Here is a 23,741-nt window from a genome sequence, read left to right on the forward strand (position 1 = left end):
ATTAAAAATAGAACTACCCTACAACCCAGCAATTGCACTGTTAGGTAGTTATCCAAAGGATATAAAAAGCCTTGTTCTAAGTGGTACATGCATCCCAATGTTTACAGCAGCACTATCAACAATAGCCAAATTATGGAATAAGCCCAAATGTTCATCAACTGATGAATGGATAAAGAAGATGTGGTGCGCACACACACACACACACACACACACTGGAATACTATTCGTCCATCAAAAAGAATAAAATCTGCCATTTGTAACAGTGTAGATGGACCTAGAGTGTATTATGCTAAGTGAAATAAGTCAGGCAGAGAAAGACAAATATCATATATTTCACTCGTGTGGAATTTAAGAAACACAACCGATGAACATAGGGGAAGGGAAGGAAAAATAAGAAAAACAGGGTGAGGCAAACCATAAGAGACTCTTAAATACAGAGAACAAACTGAGGGTTGCTGGAGGGGAAGTAGGTGGGGGGATGGGCTAAATGGGTGATGGGCATTAAGGAGGGCACTTGGGATGAGCACTGGATGTTCTATGGAAGTGATAAATCACTGGGTTCTACTCCTGAAACCAGTACTACACTGTATATTAGCTAACTTGAATTTAAATAACTAGATTAATAATAAAAAAATAAATAAAACCTGGAGTAGGAAAGTAGGCCCTTTGTTTTGCCTTTAAATATCCAGAGCGTTTAGATTCTGCTATATTGATGGTTTGCCTTTTCACAGATCCTTTCTCAGAGGGAAGAATTCTAATTTTATCTTGAAATTCTGCATTATCCCCCCAATCCCCACCTCCAATCCAGAGACATTTCAAATCTCAAAGGGCTTCAGGTCTGCTGCAGCCTGCTCTGAGCCTACAAGTATCACACGTGATGCCTTGGGGTTACTCACCAACAATCCCCTACCTTTGTGATGGCTGTCTAACTTGTGGTTGTTTTACTGCACCGTGTGGCTCCTTGAAGCAGCCTGAAACCACTTCGGTGGACATGTCCCCATGTGTGTGACAGTAGAATAAGACTATACATTCAGACTCTCCCTCTACCATGTCTAGAAGTAGCCTTTCAGAATGGTGTGCTTCCGCTTCATGTAGTGATCTGCCTGAAGCAAATTCAAGCTTGTGGTCCTCAGGTCTGTCCCAGAGGCATCCTTGGAAAGACAGTTCTGTAGAACTGAATCCTAGAAGCAGGGCTGGGCAGTGGATCAGACACATCTGGATTGGCAACCCTGCTCTGGCGTGATGAGCATATGACACTGATGACGCTGGCCATTCACCCTCGGGACATTCTTTCTCTCATCTCTGAGAAATAACATGGATGATATTGCCTCTACTTACCTCATAGAGTTGTTGCAAGGATCAAAAAAAGAGAATGTTAGTGAAACAGCTTTGTAAATGGTCAAAGACTGGTTTATTTTATTTTTTTATTCTTTTTAGTGTTTATTTTTATTGTTGAGAGAGAGAGAGAGGGACAGAGTGTGAGCTGGGGGAGGGGCAGAGAGAGAGGGAGACACAGAATCTGAAGCAGGCTCCAGGCTCTGAGCTGTCAGCACAAAGCCTGACGTGGGCCTCGAAGCCATGAACTGCAAGATCATGACCTGAGCCAAAGTCGGACCCTCAACCAACTGAGCCACCCAGGTGCCCCCTTAAAAGACTGTTTAGATGAAACCCTGGGCAGACTCTGAGCTCAAGATAAAAGTTAGGACTGGTTCTTAGGTGCTTACTAACCTCTGGCTTCCTGGACTTGGGGTGCAAGGCCTGTGGACAGGTGACAGTGGAGAAAGTTCTGTCAACAGAATGACTGGCTTGAGCAGGTGTCCACTCCTTAGTACTAAGCGGACAAGGTGCTTGGTGTCCATGAACTTTGAAGAACTTGACCTACCTTGGGCACTAACACTCGCCAAATACTACTATGTGCCTGACATTACACAAAAGCATTAGATAATCAGTTCCATTTTCATCCAGCACAGGACCTTCTTTATAATTCCCACTGAGGCAACAAAAGCTCAGAGCTTAAATCACTAATGTTTGATCACACAGCTGTTACCAGATGCTCCCAGTTTTAAGAAACATCCACTGGGGGATGCATCAATTTTAAGACAGCTTTTCATAAAGAAAGAGAACACTACACAATAAATATGTATGTCAGTTGTAAGAAACATGCCAATTTCAGAGCATTAAAATTTGTATGAGGAAAAAAAGTGTGCGATGCAAGAAATGCAGAAGTGACAAAAGGGGCTTGAAAAACCTTCAGGTGCATTTGACACCTAGAGCGATGCATCATCCACAGCTCCATTCACCGCCCGATGGAACATCTTGATGGTTGCACCTTCTGAAGTTTTGTAAACTGGTGATTTGACATCCCTTTTATTTGTTTTCTGAGAACAAGCACTTCCCTTTTCATGGTTAAGTCTAACAGATATTATTTCTGAAATGAATCAGAAACAGTTTTACATTTTTTCTTGGAATGTTCTGTCTTCCCACCTAGGGACAGTTGCAATTTTATTTTAGCGGTAGTTGACTTGCTGAAAAATAAGAGAAAGTGTCAGCCTTTCTTTATGGTCTTGTGTTTCATGTATATTGCTAGTCTTTTTGTCTTATTGTACTTCTTGCCTTTGTGTTTATTAGATTTTATAGATTGTCAATGACGGTTCTACATTTTTTTTTTACATCTGAATTTTTAGAAATGAATTTAATAGGGGAAGAGCTCCTTTTTTTGCTAAATACAGACCATCCCCAACTTTGATATATAAAATATTCCCAGTAACATATATTAAACTCCGATATGCAAACGTGAAAACATGGAATTGCATGTTTTAAGGGATTTTTTTGTCCCCAGAAAGCAAAAGTTGAGTAGCAGGAAGGTCATCATATACTGAAAATCACTGCATTTATTTTATTCTTGGTATAATATGTTATATGTCTGAACTGTCACCTTCTCTTGACATCCCAGAATATTTTAGATTAAGGGTCCCCTAAAAAGAAAATAAAGGAATGGCAAATAAATAGAAGCATTTAGGACCACAGAAAACATGAACCCAAGACCACTCTAGTTGAGGATTGATGTCCAGACCCCAAGGCTCTCCATGATGGCCCCTGCCCGTCTCTCTCTATCTGTCCACTCCCACTCTTTACCCTAGCATTCTGATTAATGCACTTTTCCCAAACAAGCTTTGTTGTTTCATAGCACTGTGCCTCCATACATGCCATTCTTTCCACCTTGAATGCCCCCCCCCTATTTTGCTGGCTGAGCGAGCATCTACATATCCTATATGCTTCAGCTCAAAACTTGGCTCCTTTATTTAGTCCTTTCCTGACCTCTTTAGGTGAAACTGACCATATCCTCCATTGTGCCCTCACTAGATCATGAACAACTTGTGAGGTAATCTTTATATATAAATATAATCATTATTCCTTCTACTCATTTATGTAACTCTTCCCACCTGCTAGAAATACAGAGCCTGAAACATAGATGTGCCCAATAACTGGGAGGAAGAAAAGTTGGGGTGAGAGGGGGGAAAGAGATAGAAGGATGAATTTTCATGCTGTTGAACTTAGAATTTTTGGAATGAATTATTTAATCTTAAGGGTCTTGTGAATCTGTTCAGCATAAGTAAAGGAACAGGAGAAAAAATTGTATCCAAATTTAGTATTTGGTTCAACTTGGAAAGCAAGAAAGTATTCTGAAATCAAAACAGAATACAAATGCAGCAATCCCGTACACGTATACCCCTCTAGAATGTTGGGATAGTTTAATCATCTAGTTTATTTTCCTTTCCATACTGATGGAGAAACAGAAGCTGAGAGAAGAGAAGTGATTAATCCATGTGAACTCAGGTGGCTATTTGCTCTCAGGGTCACACCTGAGTGCAACCTACTGCTCTCCCAATGCTATGCTCACTAATTCCTCTATACTCAACTGAGCACTCTGTATGAGTCCAACATGTAAAGGGTATCAGGATGACTCCACAAATCAAAAACACCACAAGGGAGAATCACAGAATTGTGCTTTCATTTCATATCGCTGCCAGTGGCTCTTATAAGCTAAGGGTATTTTTCATTCTATCTGGTCTGCAGATCACACTAGTTAAATTGATGCCATAACTAGAAAACAGTCAGGCCTGTTTGGTCACAATAAGGTGTTGGCCAGGCTTTCTGTTCTCATTAGTCTGACTCCGGTCCTCAGTCTAGTCCACAGGTTCCAGGTGAGGAAACATTAATACAAATTACCCTCCTCTAAGGCTGTAAAAAAATTAATATAATAATTGGCAATCAGCATATAAGGCAAAACAGCATTAGAAGTGGAGTGATTTAATATCCTGCCACTTCTGTCTTGCTAACTGAATCAGAGGCTGTTTTGAAAATGGAACCGAAAAGTCAGAGATTTAGTGAGTGTCTTCCCTTATTATTTACTTCAGCATATTAATAAAGTTTATTTCCCATTGAATGTGAATACTCTAACAAAAGGGGTAATGCTAGCTTGAAAATTAAATTAGGAATAATAGATTGCAGCAACAAATGAAAAATAGGAAAAAAAAATCCAATTTTATAATTAATGTCTTATAAAACTCCCTTGTCCTAATAAAGAATCCTGTTACTTCACCATGTGCTATTTCCCAGAAATCTGTTTGGTCAGACAAATGACCTCTTTGTGTGGAAATTATTAGCAGGCTCCCTCATTTGCTCTGTGGCTGATTTCAAATTGACAGTTATTTTTTCCTTTGTGTACTCACTACATGGCAGGAAAGTGAGGTTATTGGCTTGTTTTTCTTTGGGGAGGGGTGCTGTCTGGCAAGCATTGTTTATCTCTAAGAAGTTGGACACTCAATTTATGGTGGCATTAGAGCCTCAGTCTGTCCCTTGTCGCACGGGCCAGCATCTTTCCTTGTTACAGCCCAAGGTTCGAAGTCAGGTGACTTAGCACAATCTGCAGGTGGCCGAAGAAGGGGGAACTGTCTTTGGGGTGTACCTCTACTGAAAGTTTGAGGAATTTTCTTTCACAATCCCAAACTCTGTAGTTATGACTATTCCACCATGGTCAGAAAGAGCACCATTTTTCACTGTGTAGAGAGGGGCCAGATACCTTACAGCAATGCACACACTTTCTTGCTGGTGCATTTTCTCAGCCAAGTTTAGCCAAGCTAATGAGATACTAGATGGGAGGATGGGGAGATTAAAGGTGCTCTTCATCGCTGCAGTGACCAGGGTCTCCTTAGCCCACTTAGAAACCCCCTCGGAATTCATATATGCACTCAACAAATCTGTACGGACCCTCTGTGCCTGGCACCATGCTAGATGCTTGGGACACAGTGGGAACCAGGGCAGATAGGGGTCTGATTCCATGGCAGTGAGAGTGTAAGAGAAAGGACACACAGAATGAATAAAAATTGTTCCACATTTCAAGTTCTTGTGATAGAAATGGACAAGGAGCTGAGAGAAATTACAAGAAAGAGAGCCTCCTTCGGATAAAGGCATTCCAGGAGGGCCTCTCTGAGGAGATGACATCTAAGCTGAGGTCTAAAAGAAGAGCAGTAGCGCACAATGTAAAGAGTAGAGGGAGGAACATTCAGGACATAAAGACCACGGGGATGTACTGTTAACCCACAGAGAGGTTGGAGGCAAAAGGCTGAGGAGCACAGGGGTCTGTTCCCTTCCTTCCTACCTCCAGTCCCTACCTGACAGTGGAGGGTGACAAGACAGGCCAGGCAAGGACAGGATCAGGAGAGACTAGGAGATGGGGGCAAGATGAACGGAAGGGATTCAGCTGGCACTAGCATTCTAAAGAGATTGGAGACCAAGTCTTGGAAGCTCCAGTTATGATCAAGTAAAATCTAGGTGGAGGATGTAATAGCTTCCAAAATCCAAGAGGTCAGAGAGTAGGTCTACTTCAGAATCGGCTGTGTCAACCCTGGTTTGGGGGATGCTGGCGCATCAGTGTTGATCATGATTTTAAGGAGTCAGCACCCTGCAGTGACCTGAGACTGAGCAGGATGCCAGGGCTGCTACACAAGGTGTGGGCATGGGGGAGGGGGGCAGTGAGGAGAGCCTTGTAATGGCTTTCAGGGGGCCTGTGCTGAGCAAACTCTCAGTGACGAAGGCAGGTGATGTTAGCTACAGGAGGAAGGAGGGTGGTAGGGACAAACCCAGGATTTGCTCACTTCTGGGAGTCAAACCACTGAGTAGGTATTCCAGTTACTTCCCTCATGTCAGCCCTTCATCTGACAAAGCATAACCCATCTTGCCTTCAGAGTCGTGGAGAAAACAGGTTTTTAGCAGGATTCTGAGGGCAGATGGGTGTGGGTTGGCCGAGAGTTCCCCTTCACCCTGGATGAATGCACACCAGAGGGAATGGCTGCCTACTGGGGCACACACTGCACCAGCAGGCACCTAACCCCAGTGTCTGTGACCTTCACGACAGTGCTGTGAGATGACAGTTATTGTCCCAGTTTATCGATATGACACCTGAGGCTCGGAATTTTTCTGTGACTTGCCCAACATCTCACAATAAGTGAGTGACAGAACTGGACTCGCCACCTGGTTATCACATTGCCATGCCTGTGTTTTCGGACATGGGGAGCCCCATCTTTGGGAGCTGTTTGAGTGATTCCTTCTAGAGGGCCTGTGAGGGAAACAGTACACTTGAGCTAGACTTAATGAATCTTCATGGCTGGAACCCTGGAACTTCACGGCTCTCTGAGAAACTCCCTGGGATATGGAGGATCCAAAGCCTGACACCAGGGACTCAAGTATCCCCTTTTCTCTCCCTCTCCATGCAGTGCTCCAGAAACTGCAGCGGGGGCTTCCAGATCCGGGAGATTCAATGTGTGGACAGCCGGGACCACCGGAGCCTGAGGCCATTTCACTGCCAGTTCCTGGCCGGCATTCCTCCCCCGCTGAGCATGAGCTGTAACATGGAGCCCTGTGAGGAGTGGCAGGTGGAGCCCTGGAGCCAGGTATGGCCTCCAGAGACATCATCCACACAACCAGGAAAATGTGAATCCCTGTGTTACCATGTGAGACTAGAAGTCAGGGAAGACCACGCGTGCGTCGTGGCAATGACTGGCCTCCATTCAGTGGCCTAATGCTGTGTGGAGAAGGCTGAACAGGTCAACAACAACAACAGGTCAACAGGCCACAACAATTGGCGGTTTCAAGCGTGATAATTCAGTGTTTTATTACAACCCAGTCTCCCAGTGGACATACTGGGGAGTTGAGATTCATGTTGGGGAAATGTACATGGACCACTCTGATGAAAGTCATTTAGGGCAGAGCCTCACATGCCTCTCTCCTAGGCCTCTGCAGTTGAACTGGGGGTATTGGTCAGGTCCTTCCCACACACAGTTTATTTTAGAGTTCCACTTTAGAGTTCAATTTTTTGAGGAACCTCCACACTGTTTTCCAGAGTGGCTGCACCAGTTTGCATTCCCAATACTTGGTTTAATTTTCACAACAATCTGAATGGTAGGCTTTATTAATTCCATTTTATAGATGAAGAAATTGAGACTTGGAGGTTAAGAAACTTACATGAGGTCACACAACTAGAAAATAAATGGGGGAGTATTTGTTTAAGCATAAGGTAGACTCCAGTGCCAGTGTGCTTTCTACCATAGACATTAATTCAATAAGCACTGAACAAAGAGTAAACTAAGGAGGAAGAGTGAATCAATAACTATTTTGGAGGAAACCAAACCTTCCACGTGCCCTGGAAAGGAAGGTAGTGAATTACAACTGTAGAACACAGAGTTAGAGTCAAAACTTACAGAAGATTGAGCCCCCTACAGCTACTTACTGCCTACATTGTCAAGCAGCCATACTTATTCCTGAGGCTCTGGGCCAATACCTGGTGTTTGGGGGGTGGGGGGGGGGTGGGGAGGGCAGCAGCCACTGTCCCCTCTTTCTCCTCCTTACCTGCTCAGCTCTGGGGCATATAAAGTGCCTGCTACTCCCATGCTCTGGACTGAGGCCTCTAAGACTTCCACGTGTAATGAGCCTTCAAAATCATTATACAGCTTTCAGAATCCAGGAATTTGCAGAGGAGCCTAGATCGCCTTGTCAGAGAAACGGCATCAGCAGGTTTTTAAAGATGAGCAATCAGATCTGCTTTCTGGTTATGAAAAAGATGTATTCTTGATGCTTCCTCAGTAGCTTCTGGGAGCCCTAATCAGGCACTGTTCCCTGAAGGTCTCCCCAGACCCTCCTTTCTAAAGTAGTATTCTGTTCTGAGTAAACCACACAGTTGGAAGCCTTCCCTCTGAGGAAGCAGAGGACATGGAAATGCAAAAATATTTCTCTTGAGCTTTTGAGGGTCTGAGCATCCTTAGGTGCTTTCCCTGATGCATGATGCTGCCTTGTCTATACACGCTCTCTAGCAGACTGCAATCATGAGACTGTGGGCCCCTTTGGTATGTCAGCCAGCCCATACTGCCTGCATGGAAGAGGCATTTCAGCTGTGAGAATGTCCCTACACCAGAGGTTCTCAAACTTTAGCTCACTTCAGAATCACCTGGGGGTTTCTTAATACACAGATGGCTGGACCCCATTCCCAGAGTGTCTAGTTTGGAGGTCTGGGGGGGGGGGAGCCTGAATTCTTCATTTCTAACAAGTATCTAGAAGATGCTGAAGTTGCTGGTCTGGAGACCACACTTGGAGAATCACTGGTTTACACTTTCTTCACCTCCTTTCCTAGATATTACTTGGCCAGATGGCCCTGAATCTATATGTACACGTGTAGGTAGAATGATCTCCAATGGGGGAATCCCTCCCTTCTCTCCTCAGATAGGATTAAAAAGAGATAGAATAAATGGGAAAAATCCATGTTGACTCTCAAAGTTGGAATACCATGAAATCAATAGCTTAGTTCTTTTATTGAACAGAAAGGGTTAATTATATGTAATTACCCTGTTTCCTATGGTACCACCACATATGTCATGCCTGATATAATGGGGGAGATGTTGGCAACCATAATTATTTTGTTGTTGTTGTTACCATACAATAAAGATTTTTCAAGGTTCTTTAAAAAAATTTTTTTTCATGTTTATTTATTTTTGAGAGAAAGAGAGGGAGAGTGAGAGAGCAGGGGAGGGGCAGAGAGAGAATCCCAAGCAAGCTCCATGCTGTCAGTGCAGAGCCTGACGTGGGGCTCAATCTCACCAACCAAACCATGAGATCAGGACCTGAGCCGAAATCAGAGTCAGATGTTTCACTGACCAAGCCATCCAGGCATCCCTCAAAGTACTTTTTTTAAAGGTTTATTTCTTTATTTTGAGAGAGAGAGCTCATGCAGAAGTGAGGTAGGAGCAGAGAGAGAAAGGGAGAGAGAGACTCCCAAGCAGGCTTTGCACTGACAGTGCAGAGCCTGACACAGGGCTTGAAATCATGAACCACAAGATCATGACCTGAATTGAAACCAAGAGTTGGATGCTTAACTGACTGAGCCATCCAGGTGCCCCTCAAAGTATTTTTCAAAGATTCTTGATGGATTATGTAATTTCCTCCTAGAAACCTTATGAAAATGAGACAATAGATCTTATAAAATTATACTAGTGAGCAAAAACCTGACACATTTTAGAGTTGTATCCCTTTAGGAATCCAGCCTGTCATCTCAAATTTATCTTGTGAGCATGACAGCCAATGCATCAGACCCCTGGGCAAACCCATCAATTTCCCTATTCTGGATATGGACATATTTAGTTCTAAAGCTCTATGTAGTAGGTAAGGAAGACTGAATCCCATCGTAAGAGGAGATTAACATAATCGTATTGCAAATGTGTCCCTGTTTGGACTGTCAACTAGTCACAAGAAAAACATCTACATTTTACATTTTGGTTTATAGATACTTGTGCCAGAAGGCAAAATGCAAATAACATTATGTCTATTCTGCCATGACCTCTCATTTAGGTTTTTAACCAATATCCCTTCTGTTTGGCATACTATTTTCCATCGAACTATTTGGCATCTTCTGATTTTTTTTCTCTTCCTCATATCCTTAGAATGTCCTTTTTCAATCTCCTTTCTCTAAGTTTTGTTTCACCACTGCCATTTGGTCACTGTGAGGAACCTGGCATATATGTTGTGGATTCCAATATATATACTAATATTCTTAATCCTGTACGCAACACAAATGATAATAAAAAGGTCTTCTCTTGTCACTGAAAATGTCACCATGCGATCTTTACCTAACCTCGTCCCTGTGATATATCAGTGTTCCAGGTCCTGTGGAGGTGGAGTTCAGGAGAGAGGAGTGATTTGTCTAGGAGGTCTCTGTGACTGGACGAAAAGGCCCACATCCACCGCACCCTGCAACAGCCATCCTTGTTGTCACTGGGCCACTGGGAACTGGGACCTGGTAAGAGCCGGTTATAGTCTCTTCAATTTATTTTAGTCTTTTAAAACATAGTGTTTCTTTTCTTTTGATTTACAAGGTAATATATATTCATGGAAAACGTTCAGCAAATCCATTGATTTAGTTCCAGTACTCTTCTGCCATTAATTCCTCTAAATCTGCTGAAAATTGATCCTTGCTGACATGTGGTCAATGTTTACTGTCTTGAAGAGAAAACTTCAAATGCATTCAATAGAAAGCAGATCAAATACCAACATGATCTCAGAGGCACAAAGCCCAAAGAAAAGCAGTTTTGGGTCTCAATACCTTGGATCCTGTGGCTTAGCCTGATTTCCTGAGTTTCAGATCTTGTCAATTCACAGATCAGTTTGCCAGATGGCCAGTCTGTTTGATGGAGAGACAAACAAACTGTAAATGAGAGAAAGATTTATTATTGTCACAAAGTTTGTTTGTTATAAAAATAACTGTATCAGTGACCCTGCAAACAAAGAAAATCCTCCCACAGACAGATTCTCCCAGCACTTTGATTTGTCATATCCTGAATTCTCTAGAAAACAGAGTCCTAAGACCAAAGCTAACACTTTATTAGGAAATACAATACCAGAAAATCAGGGGTGATAGGAAAGAGGAAGGAGACAGGGAAAGAATGGATCAAATATGAGGTGGTGCATTACCAGACTGACCACTTGTCCTAACTGACTGTTGCTTGGTGTCAGGAACAACTGGTTGCTCTCAAAAGAAGACCTTCAAAAAGCTAGCTATATGAACTCTCTTAGGGTAGTTTGTCCAGCGGCAAGAAGGGAGAAGATGATTTACTGGTTCCTATCTCTTAGGATTGAGTAAAAAGTCTTCTCTCAGATGGCTAATATCCCCTGTTGTCTTGGGCTATTCATGTGTGGGCATTGGGCAGGCCCCACCATGTTGCATGTCTCAGCCAGAAAAGCCCAGAATCAAGAGGTGAGAGGCACACAGCATGGGCATAGGAGGTGCAGGCCAATAGACTATGCTTTCATGAAGTTAGTTACCATCTCAGCTGGGGCAGATCAATGGCCAACAGCTGGGGAACAAGGGGAGCCAAGAGGATCTGATATACAAATCCCTCAACTGTTAATATTTTGTAATATAAAACTTGTTCTTGTTTAAGTATATTTTGATAGTTATAACACAGGCCAATGCAGTATTTTGACAAACATAATGCCCCCAGATATTTTTAAGCTGCTGTATCCTTAGTGATTCTCACTGTTCATTGCTGTATAGTTGCTCCTGCATAGCTATAATCAATTCACACTCTGGCAAGTACTCTTGAAAAAGGCTTCTACTGGTACATCCAACTCAAGATTGTGCTGGTCTCTGGATAATACCTGCTCAAATCCAGGAAGAACAAGATGATTTATTATTGCTAAAGGAACATTGTCCATTAATCACTTAGCCTGCAAAAAATTAAAAATGCATATTTTATTATATTCATAGCTTAAAAAATTTCCAGTAGACAAAGAAGAACGATGTCAACCACTTCAGTAGGTAGACAGGGCACATCATATTTTCTATCGATTCCCTATCTTCATTGGCATCTAATACTGATTCATAATGAATTGCCAAAGAAGATACTGGTGTCAGGACAAGCTTTTGTTTTTGCAACCTGCTGAACTGTGTGCCAGGGCCAGTAGCTGACTTTCACCCTGTCCCCATGGGCCATGTGAACAACAGAAAATGTCACATGCAATTTTACTTGTTTTCATGTAAATATAATTTAATCACTTTACATTTGGCATCTCCCTTGGAAAATGACTTTATTTCTTGTTCACTAGAAATTCAGTTATTCCAAAACCAATTTTCTTCATCCATCTTTGATTTTAAAACCTGAAAAGACTTTACCCAACAAATAAATATGTGTTTCAGGATTAAGCTCTTCAAAAATACCCTGGAACCCTATATAACAATATAAGCATCACTAATCAAATCAAATGTGACCATTAGAAGAAAATAATTCATACCATGTGAACTATTATGAAAATGTTATAACTTTGGCCCCATTCAGGAACACAAAATCCCATAGAAGATTAACAACTACAGATGAACATTTTTTTAAAATACCTATTTATTTATTTATTTATTTATTTATTTATTTATTTATTTTTGAGAAACAGAGAGTGCACAAGCTGGGAAGGGGCAGAGAGGGAAACAGAGAATCCCAAGCAGTCTCCATGTTGTCAGCACAGAGCCCAATGTGGTGCTCAAACCCATGGACCATGAGATTATGACCTGAGCCAAAACCAAGAGTCAGATGCTCAACTGACTGAGCCACCCAGGCACCCCTACGGATGAATTAAGTCTGTCAATTCCCTGAGGCTCTTGTACCTTATTATTTAGCTCAACAGTTTCTTTTTGGCAAGAAAGATAATGATAGCCCAGTAAATATTACAATAATGATGTGTGAAGCATATCCTGTTCTTAGGGAACTAAGTGAGGAAAGAAAATTGTCAAAAACACCCCCCCTCCATTTACCTATAATATGGTCTGCTTCTCATTTTGGCACTCAGGTAGTATCTGCTAGAAGCAGATAGGCAGACTTACAGTTGACTTAGCATGCCAGAGAAAGCTAAATTGTAAATTGTGAGGTTCTGTGTGGTTGTTATTCTTCAGTCAAATTTCCAGCACATTTTTTATAATAATGTGTCTAGAGTTAGAACGGAAAGTATTAAAATCAACGAGAAATTTAAACTACATAGACTGACACAGCAGTTCTACCTGTAGTAATTTAGCCCACAAATATTCCATCAAATGTAATCCTAGATGATGATAAAGATGTTCGTTTCCATGTTGTTTGTAACAGCAATTCCTAAAAATAACCTAATATCCTTTGATAGAAGAACTGGTCAGTCTATTAATATATTAGAGTACAGCCCTTTTAAGAATGAGGTAGACCTATATTTCTGAGTTGTAAAAATTCCTAACAACAGAAATTCAAAGTTTCTTTATTTTTAAAAAAATTTTTTTAATGTTTATTTTTATTTTTGAGACAGAGAGAAACAGAGCATGAATGGGGGAGGGTCAGAGAGAGAGGGAGACACAGAATCTGAAACAGGCTCCAGGCTCTGAGCTGTCAGCACAGAGCCCGACGTGGGGTTTAAACTCCTGAACCGTGAGATCATGACTGGAGGCGAAGTCGGACACTTAACTGACTGAGCCACCCAGGTGCCCCTCAAAGTATCTTTAAAGAGAGTTAGAGGTTACTGCATTTTGGAGGTGGACATGAGTTAAAGTTTCCTTGGAAGAGCCATTTGTCAAAAATTCATCAATTGCGCATATCAAAGAATAGGGGGCTTGAAAGGTGGCTAACACCTACCAAGCCAGGCTTTGGAATTACTCTTGACCTCTGAGATCTATTATCAAGTGAAAAACACGAATTACGGAGCCCAGGGAACACATGTGGATGAATTGAACATACACATTTGCCTCTCTTCCCCAAACTGCATTAAATAGAAGAGAAAAAAATTAAAAACACCTCAAATCCACAAAGACCAGAGGATAGAAGACAATATCAGAGAAGGAATCAATAAAATTTTGGAAGCTAGAACCAGATAGGCAAACATATAGTTGACTTTGCATGCCAGAGAAAGCTAAAAACTGTCTATGGCACAGAAATTTTCCAGGCAGCTTCTGAGGCAGCAGTGAAGGTAGGGGAAAATGGAGAGTTGGTTGAAAGTTTGTAAGAGAGACAGTTGGATCTTTAGAGCTTTCCTACTTCCTGACCATAGCCTGGAGGTCTTCTTGCTGGAGAAGTAAACCGAGAGAGACCTTGGAATCAGCCACAGTTGGTGGGAACAAAAGAGCTCATCTCACCAATGGTTACGTGAAAATACACTCAGTAAATTGTGTCCTCCTTTCCCTAACAGAGCTCCACAAAGGCAAGGGACCGGGTTGGCCTCAAGAGAAAAAAAAAATTCATATAATAGATCTCCTCCTGATCACCTTATATAAAACCACTTCACAATAACTGCCATCCATGGAACTTCCAGTCAGCTCATAGTTACCTCATCTTAAGTAGATAGGCTAGGATTACTGGACATTTAAGAAAACCTATTACACCAAGGACAAAATAACAAACAGAACAAAAGAAACTCCAAGGAACAGAGACCTTGAAAAGAACATCAAACTTCCCCCCAAAAAACTATAATTAATTTCTTCAGAGAAATAGGAGACTACACCCATGACCTAGCTTCCTATTGCAGCTATATAAAAGGAATACTCAGAGAATATAAAGAGATCTTAACTATTTTTATAATAGAAAGGTAAAAAAGTAAGTAGAAGGGTTGGGGAAATAATGTGAAGAAATCTCTCAAGAAAATACAAAAAGAAAATGCAATAAAAAATAAATAAAAGATGAGAAAATTAGAGGATCAGACCGGGAGGTATGAAATTGAAATAGGATTTCAGAAAGAGAGAATAGAGATGGAATAGAAATGAGGCAATCAAAGAATTAATACAAGAAAAATTTCCAAATCTGAAGAACGTGAGTCTCCATGCCCATTAAATTCTGTAAGAGAAAGGAAAGTCAGAAGAGAGGTGGACCTGTTTCTATGTTAGCAAAAGCCAAAAAAAAAAAAAAAAAAAAAATCTTACTTTACATGGTTGCTACCAGGACTGAACTCAAGGATATTTCCTGTGCACTTAGAACTGTGCCTACTATATATTAGTAGTAAGTGTAAGAAAACTATTCAGTGAAGATGCTTGCATTAGTTTTGAAACATCTAATGGTTCCTCCTTTTCATATTTCTCCAATCCATCTATGTTGGTTGAGTGGTAGCAACAACAGTTTTATAGCTTCACACAGAGTGAGTCTTTGCTGATCATCTGCTAAGCCCTGGGAGTCAACATTTCCAAACAGGCCAGCTTAAGCTGAAGAGAACCCTTGGGCTCTGATTGGATAAGGCATCCAGGACTGAATGAGACTAGTGTGCAGTTCACCTTAGGGTATGGTCAATTCAGTTACTCAGTAGCCTTAGCTGGGAGCTAAGCCGCATCCTTATTTTGGGGTTCTCAGTTCTACACAAAGATTCCTTATTATCACTGGTTCCAAAGAAGTGGAACTCAGCATTAAAAGAGGTGTACCTTCTCTCTAAAACCCCAAACTGACCGCATTACCACAATTAACAAAACCCAAATCAGTAACCATGCTTCCTGCTTAATCCTCCAATTAAGTACCAACACAAAGTCATGCATCTTCTTTATCACAAGTCATTTTAATTGACTAATTAATGCATGGACAGTGACCTCTCTGCTGATTTTTGTGCTTGGCTTGGAATTAGTTCTTCCATCTTTATCTGCCCTGGACAAGAGGGCCAGCAGGACTTCAGCACCCTGGACCAGCCCAGCCTTGTTCCATCAGACCCTTAGGAGCAGAAAGTAGGAAAGGAAGCCATTTGTTCTTTATGTAACAACTTTATTTTACAGGGGAAGAAAGAGAGTGGTTGAGTGTTTGATCCAGAACAATATGCAGTGAGTGGAAAAGCCCATCTCCAGAATCCTGGTCCAGGACTCTTGATCAAATTCTGGCTTGATTAACTGCCCTTGTTCTTCCTGTTGTCTTCTGTTGCACACTTTTATTTACTCAAGATCAGCTCAGTAGTTATTTCTGGTTTCTGCCCTCTGGGAAGTTTAATTATATAAGAAAGAAAATGTTGAAGTGGAATGTTAGTCATTAGAGTATCTGTGGTCCACAATAGCCAAAATGCGGAAGCACCCAAGTGTCCATCCACAGATGAATGGATAAACAAAATGTGGTATATACATACAGTGGAATATTATTCCACCTTAAAAGAAATTCTGGTACATGCTATATTGCAGAGGAAACTTGAAGACATTATGCTAACTGAAGTAATCCAGGGACAACTCTACTTATATGAGGTACATACAATAGTCAAATTCATAAAGATGAAAAAATAGATTGGTGGTTGCCAGGGGCTAGTGGTGGGGGTGGAAGATGGGGAACTCTTATTTAATGAGTACAGAGTTTCAATTTGGAAATACAAAAAAGTTCTAGAGATGGATAGAAGTGATGATTGCACAACCATGAGAATACACTTAGGGCACTGGATTATATACTTAAAAATGGTTAAAATCATGAATTTTATGTTGTGTATGTGTGTGTGTGTGTGTATAATATATTATATTATAGTATATATTTTATATATATTTTAATATATATAATATAAATATTTATGTATTATATTTTAATATATTACATACATTTATATTATATATTTTCATAATATATAGACAAAATAAAAAATTTTTTCTGCTTCCAGGCAGCCACTGGATGACACTGCGATAAAATCTTGTGAGTGGCTTGAGACCATACATGGTCCAGCTGGACCCATTCCAGATTCTCTTTCCATTCTTTCATGGTTTCCTCTCCTACTTCTCTTTCTTCATGTCTGATTCCCAGCCCCAAGTCAAATCTAGTTCAGAGAAACTGGATTTCTGAGGCACCAGGGCTTAGAAATGAAATCTTTTTCTATTTTGCTTGTATTTCAGACTTTGTCCACATTCCTCAGAGAACCCAACAGTCAATTAAGTTAAATTCAATCCACACAGTCAGTAGTATAGACTCTGCCTAAATTCACATCTCCAAATTTGTAGTGCCTTATTCTCTGACTCCTTCAGAACGATTTCGATAATCGAGACTGTCCCCTCCTTGAGTATGGTGGGGCTAGAGGTGCTCTGCTAGAGTCCCCCTGGTGGTCCCAGGGAAGAACCGTGACTCTCTGTGCACCCCTCTTTTTCAGTGCACTGCTTCCTGTGGAGGGGGCTTTCAGAAGAGGACTGTGCATTGTATCTCCTCAGAAGACAACACAACTGAAGACCGATGCGTGTGTGATCACGAAGCCAGACCTCCAGAAGTCCAGAAGTGCAGCCTGCAGGCCTGCAAGAAGAGTGCTGGTGGGTGAACGCCTTTGCCCAGGGGGGAGAGAACATTTCATCAATAAGGTGTCCTGTATGAATCGACTGTGGATAATTTTAGTCCCCTTTATTGAGCGAAGAATCTTAATGCTGAAGAGGCCAGCCAGCTCCACTCAGAGCAAGCTGTCTGTTGATCTGGTGATCCTTGAGGGATTATCTCTTTCATTTTCCCGTCTCAAAGCACGTTCACACTGATGTCATCCCACACAGATGAGAATCACTTCTGTTTTTTCAGAAATTTCTGAGAGATGCTCCAGCCTTTCTCAGGAAACCAGTCAAGTGGTGAACGGCTGTCTCTATCAATCCAGCACCACTGGCTTAGGTCAGGTTCCACAGAAACAGCTCTGAGGTACAAATTTGTGTGCAAGGGATTCATTGAGGAAGTGCTCCCGAGGAAAACCATTAAGGGAATAGGAGAAGCAAGACAAAAGAGGGCAAAAGCACAGCCAGGCTGCTGTTTCAGACTGGTCCCACAGGGAAGCTCTAGGGTGTAAGCTATGTGTCAGATCTGTCTATTCCTGAGGCCTGTGAGCTGGACTTTCACACTCCCACACTCTTCACATTGGCCAACGGCTACACTGGGGAAAGTGAATTCGCAGGTCTTAAAAGCTCTCTACGTGGAGAGACAAAGCAACTCCAGGAGGGTCTGTGGGCAGTCCTCCAAAAGAGCAAGAATCACTGGGTATTAGAGGCTACAGAACAGGGATGCTGGGACTTAGCAGGGTAGGGGGTAGGGGTGACACATGAAAATGGACCAAAAAACATAAGGAGGGACACCTGAACAGAGGAAGATCACTGTTACCTGCTACATTCAACTTCCACTTTCCGAAAGCATCCCGATCTGAATAACGTATGGTCACCTTCGTCATTTAAGTCCATTGAGCTGCAGCCTGGAAAGGTTAAGTGGCCCGTTCATGAAGACCCGGTGGGCTGACTTCAGAGCCAGAGCACCAAGCCAGGTCTTCTCCTCACATGCGTCACTTCCTCGGGGGTGAAAAGAATCCAGCTTTGGAATCAGACAGCAATGGGTTTGCATCCAGTAGCAGCCTCTTTCTATCTGTGACCTTGGCAAATTATTTAACACTCTGAGTCTGTTTCCTTTTGGATATAAAGAGAATAATAATACAAGCTTTCTGAAGTTGTTGTGAAGATTTTAAACAGCAGGTATTAAGTGCCTTTAAAAAGAGAAAAAATTCCATCAACAAACCAGTTCAGTTACCTCCCTTGGGCAACTTACTTCATTTCAATAGACTACGCTTTCTTCTATCCATTTATGAATGAATGGGTTCAAGCATAAGCATGAACTCTTAATGTCCGTTTCATTGGTATTTGGGGCTTCATTAATATGTGAGATTTTAAAATTAAGTTAAAAACCTAGGGAGGAGATTTTCAGGCAAAGAGAGGATTTTTTGATAGTCTACTTACATCCATTACAAAGCGGAGGGTACCTCCTGTAGATGTAGTCCTGAAATTGCGATTTAGATGGTCAGACTGAATTTACTCTGTCCCTATTTATAGAACTGACTATTAGACGTCATTAGCTAAGTGAAAAACCAGCATGTGGGTCAGACACAGTGGTGGTATTTTTCTAAAGATTGTTAGAGATTAGTGGTAGTGGAGCCTGTGTTCTGTTCATCTGTTCCTTACCTCCTTCCAAGTACTGAGGGGACTGGCATTCAATGGAGACTGCCATTAGAATTCATACCCTGAGATTTTCCTTAGAGGTTGCGTGTTTACAAATCATGCACGTATTCAGAAAATATTTGTTGGGCCCTGACTGACTCCATGCTAAACATAATGTCAAACAAGGAACAAAGCTGCAATCCAGTGACCCTGATAAGGGAGGTAAGAATGTTACAGGAGTTCTTGGAAAGGGCATGGACTGGGACCTGGGGAGAGCAGGGAAGACCTGTAGAGGAAGTGAACGATGTGTAGACAGGTCACGCAAGAGGTTCCTGACGGGCTTTCTGTTTCTGCAGTAACCAGGAAGAATACAATGTCATGGCACAGGAGTCTAACTCAAGTATGAAGGTCATGGGAAGTTAGGAACTGTAGAAAGCAAAGCTGGAGCTTGCGATGCAGGCGGATGAGTGTGGACTTTATCCTAGAGCAGAAGGAGCATTGAAGTATTCCAAGCAGGGACATGGAGATGAGAAAGTCATGCCAGCTGCCATGTGGAAGATAGATAAGACCATTCAGGAGACTGCAGCTGTCCCCCAAGCCATAGATGTATGTGGCATGAACTAGGGTGGTGTGCAGGTAGGGAGAAGTAAGTGGATTCAGGAACTACTTGACAGGAAGATTTGGCAAGTCTCTGTTCCTGGGGGAATAACAGGGAAGATAAGCCCAGATTTCCAACCTGGGCAGCTGAGTAGAGGAGGCTGCCATTCACTGAGACAAGCCCCCCCAGGAGTGGGTTTGAGAATGAGGAAAGGAAATGAGTTCTGTTTAGGACATGTTTGTTGAGGTGACTATGAATCATTTGGGTAGGAGTGTCCTGTGATTGGTTTTCTACACAGATGCAGAGCCAAGAGGGAGATCTGAGCTGGAAATTCTGAATGTAATACACTGAGGGAGAAAATGCTTTAGATGTGATTGTCACACACAACTTCTTTCTGACTAACTTGCATTTGGGGGTGGCTATCATTGACTTTATTTGAAACTCCGAAAGAGCTCATTTTCAGAGGTGTTATTGGTCCCTGGACTGGCTGCCTCAGCATCACCTGGGAGCTTGTTAGAAATGCAGGGTCTCAGGCCTCACCTCAGATCTACTGCATTTAAATCAGAATCTGCACTTAAACAAGATCCCCAGGTGATTTGGATGTACATTAAAGTTTCAGAAGCACCCTGTTCTAGATCAAGGAGCCAATTTGAGACCCTCTTCCCTTTGTGTCATCTCATCACCTTCTATGGTACTGTGTTTTTCAAATGTTAAGGCGATATAGTATCTGTCTGTATTGTGTTGATTTTTATATAATTGAAGCAGCAAAAAGGCTTGATTGACCATGCTCAGTGTTGTGGGCTGTTATTTTTAAACTCTATGTAGATAGTCTTTAACTGTCTTATCACTGGACAGCGCCATCTTCAATAATCAAAACTAGGTGAAATGCATACATGGTATTTTTATCTTGAAATCTCACACTGAGAAGATGGTGACTAATAGTTGGGTGTCAGTGGATGCAAATAGCAATGAATTCCGCTCACCTCAACAATTATCAGGGCAACAAAAGATAATTACTAGCTTCTCCTGAAGGCAGAGCCATGCTTACTCATACAGAAACAACATGAAGAGCAGCTTCAAGAAATTCCTTGATTTAAAGAATCTACCACCAACCCTGACCCCTGAGCCTTCTAAAATGCTTTGAAAATAAGTCATTCGGTGCCTGGATTCTTGTCAGTCAGCCAGCCATCACAATAAACATACACCCTGTGTCCATCCTGTAGAATCAGGTATGAATTCCACATAAGGTTTGCTTTCCTCCAGGCCATTTTACTTCCTTTAGATGCCATCAAAATTGTTAATGATTTAAATTCTAAATCAGAACTACCATTTCCATATAGAGACTATTAAACCCTTTCTAAGTATCTAGAAGATAAAAAAAAATTAATTTAAAGACTTAACAAATTTTTAAAAATTTATCCAGAAATATGTACTATCAAGTATATTCTAGGCATTATATTCACAATGATTATAAAACAAAAGCAAAGCTCTTATGTGCGCCATTCCTAGGTTGTTGTTTTTTAACGAGGGAATGAGGGGTAGAGAAGGCAAGAAAAAGAATAAGGAAAGTAATGAAGACAGTACTTGGACCCAGAGTTGCTACAAATGAACATTTGAATCAGCAAACTTTCTACTCAAGAATATTCTTCCAGATGAATAGAATTTTGTGTTTTCATTTATTCAGCAAATATTACTGATCACAACATATGTCTCAGACAAATGCTAAAAACTGAGGGGACAGAAATGAGTACAATACAGCCCCTGGCCTCAAGGAACCCAAACTCTGACAGAAACTGAATTTGTCAGCAATACTGAAATCGTTTTTAAACTTTCTTCTATGGGAAAAATATTATCCTTTCAACCTAGACACAGCTGACAACAAAGAAACAAGCTTATACGTGTCCCTTTAAATTTCCAAGCGTGGTTTCTGTTGAACAGGCAGAGGCAAATTGAGATCTCCTCTCCAAGTCGCCCCTAATTATAAGCATTGTGTGTGCTTCGGCCAGGATCCAGTTTGCTGATGAATACAACAAGCCTTCATTGTTTTATTATAATAAAGAGAACTGTGCAGTTAAGCCGTGCCATGATGTTGGGCTCATGGTCATTATCTAAATGAGCTGCTAAACACAGGCCTGGAACACACTCCCAATATAGGCCACCTCTATCCTCCACTCGTCTTTCAAGTTCCCCACTCTCAAACAGGAGCACCCCAGGATCCAGCATGCTCCCAGTGTTCTGAAGACCATTGAAAAGCAGACTTTGTGATCTCATGGTTCCCAAGATCAGGCAAGAACACCAGGCATGGTTGAGCCTCTGTCAGTCACATAGGTGACCTAACCTGACAATAGGGGGCCCCGTGTGAGCAAATGAGGATGTTCTTTTCAAGGAAGATCTGTCCATGTGCCCTCCTCCTCCCCTATCACCAGTACAAGAGATTCATTCCCTCGGTGTCCGAGTTTTAGAAGCAATGAAACAACATTCAAATTCCAGCCACCAGCTACATACCAGCTATGCAATCAATGTTGGGCTAGTTACCAAGCCTCTCTGGAACCTTCTGTTTTTAAAAGAAGAATAGCTATACCTACAAGTAAAATTCTACGTGCCTCAAATAAGGCAGTATATGTGAAGTATATTGTCTGGTAATCTGGTAAGTGCTTAATAAATTGTATTTCTGTTATTATTATTGTCATAGGAGAGTGGGTGTATTACTTTCCTAGGGCTACCATAAAAGACTACCAGGAGCTAAATAGCTTAAAACAACAGAAATGTATTCTCACAGTTCTGGAGGCCAGATGTTCAAAATCAAAGTCTTAACAGGGCCATGCTCTCTGTCTAAGCTTCTGGTGGTTGCTGGCAATCCCTGGCTTTCCTTGACTTGTAGCTGCATAACTTCAATCTCTGCCCGCATCATCACATGGCCAATTTCCCTCTGATGTCAGTGTCTTCATGTGGTTTTCTCTTCACTATGTGTACCTGTCTCCTCTTCTTCTAAGGACACCAGTCATTAAGGGTCTACCCTATTCTGATGTGACCTCATCTTCATATATGTCATTATTACATCGTCAAAGAAATATTTCCACACAAAGTCACATTCACACGTACCAATGGTTAGGACTCCAACTTTGGGAGACACTAAAACTTCGGAGGATGCAATTCAGCCCACAATAGGTTAAGGGATTTGGGAGCCTCTAGGAAGCCTGTTCTATAATGGTAGATATGCTTGAGAGGTCACACTTTAGCCCTCACAAAAAAGACTCACATCACTATAGAAGAGTTCAAGATGGAATGTAGTAGCATGTTGGAGCAAATATTGCAATAGTAATACAAGTTCGGAGACTGAGACAGAAGGGATCCACGTGGGGCAGCATGGCCAAAAGAGGCTTTGTGGAGAAAGGGGATGCAAGCTGAGCCTTCGCACTTCCTCTGTCTTCTTCCTTTCCCGAGGTGACCTCAGTGCTCACATTTCCGTGGCAGGGAGAACATGGGGCCGAGAGCTACACCAGATGCACCTCTTCCATCCACCGTCCACAAGGGCTTCAGGAGATACTGACTGAGAAATTGGAGCAGACCTGTGACACCCAGGCTTCCATGCTGGCCCTGTTCCAAAGCCAGCAGCCTAGAGAGGAATCTTTGTCTCATTCTGAACAGCTGTCCACATGATGGAGGGCCAGCCCTCAAGGAGAATACTGGCCGCTCTAGCAGAGATGAGGGAGACGAGGACCTCCAGTTCCTATTCCACAGTAGGAATCCCTCACTGAAATGTGTGCCTTTCCTGAAACGTGAAAGCACCTAAGAAAGTTTCCTGTGGAATTTTATAATAGGCTTAGGGAAGGGGCCTGAAGAAGAAAAGAATCAACAGTGAAGATTTTGGGGGGATCTAGGCACATTGTGTGTTGCCTATTCCCAAGTGCTGTTAAAACTTGCAAACAAAATAGAATTCTGACAGCGAATAGAAGACATTTATTTCTTCACAAGAAGAAAAAAAACACAAGGCGCATTCAAGGGAATGATGAGTTATGAGGCGATACAAAGCATTTTTTGCCCTCATGACCTGAAGGTGAAAGAAAGTGTAAAGAGGAAAACATACCGTCACAGATTTGGGGTAAAGACGATGTTACCTCAATTTTTATTTCTACTGACAGTCCTATTTACAAAGGACAACAGCCTCTTTGTGAAAATGTTTTTCTTCAAGATGATTCAAATCTCTTCTGGAAA

The 23,741-nt window shown here is 41.8% G+C and overlaps 1 protein-coding gene across 2 annotated transcripts in view; it reads left to right on the forward strand.

The window, feature by feature from the left end:
- ADAMTS12 (ADAM metallopeptidase with thrombospondin type 1 motif 12) overlaps window positions 1–23,741 on the forward strand; it is a 325,208-nt gene that overhangs the window by 296,546 nt on the left and 4,921 nt on the right. For both annotated transcript variants that reach the window (XM_053201656.1, XM_027075102.2), the window contains 3 exons: window positions 6,777–6,953; window positions 10,202–10,345; window positions 17,131–17,284. In XM_053201656.1, the coding sequence (XP_053057631.1) occupies window positions 6,777–6,953; window positions 10,202–10,345; window positions 17,131–17,284 (475 nt within the window). The remainder of the gene's footprint in view (window positions 1–6,776; window positions 6,954–10,201; window positions 10,346–17,130; window positions 17,285–23,741) is intronic.

Source organism: Acinonyx jubatus, chromosome A1, assembly GCF_027475565.1.
Source record: "Acinonyx jubatus isolate Ajub_Pintada_27869175 chromosome A1, VMU_Ajub_asm_v1.0, whole genome shotgun sequence".
Lineage (NCBI taxonomy): Eukaryota > Metazoa > Chordata > Mammalia > Carnivora > Felidae > Acinonyx > Acinonyx jubatus.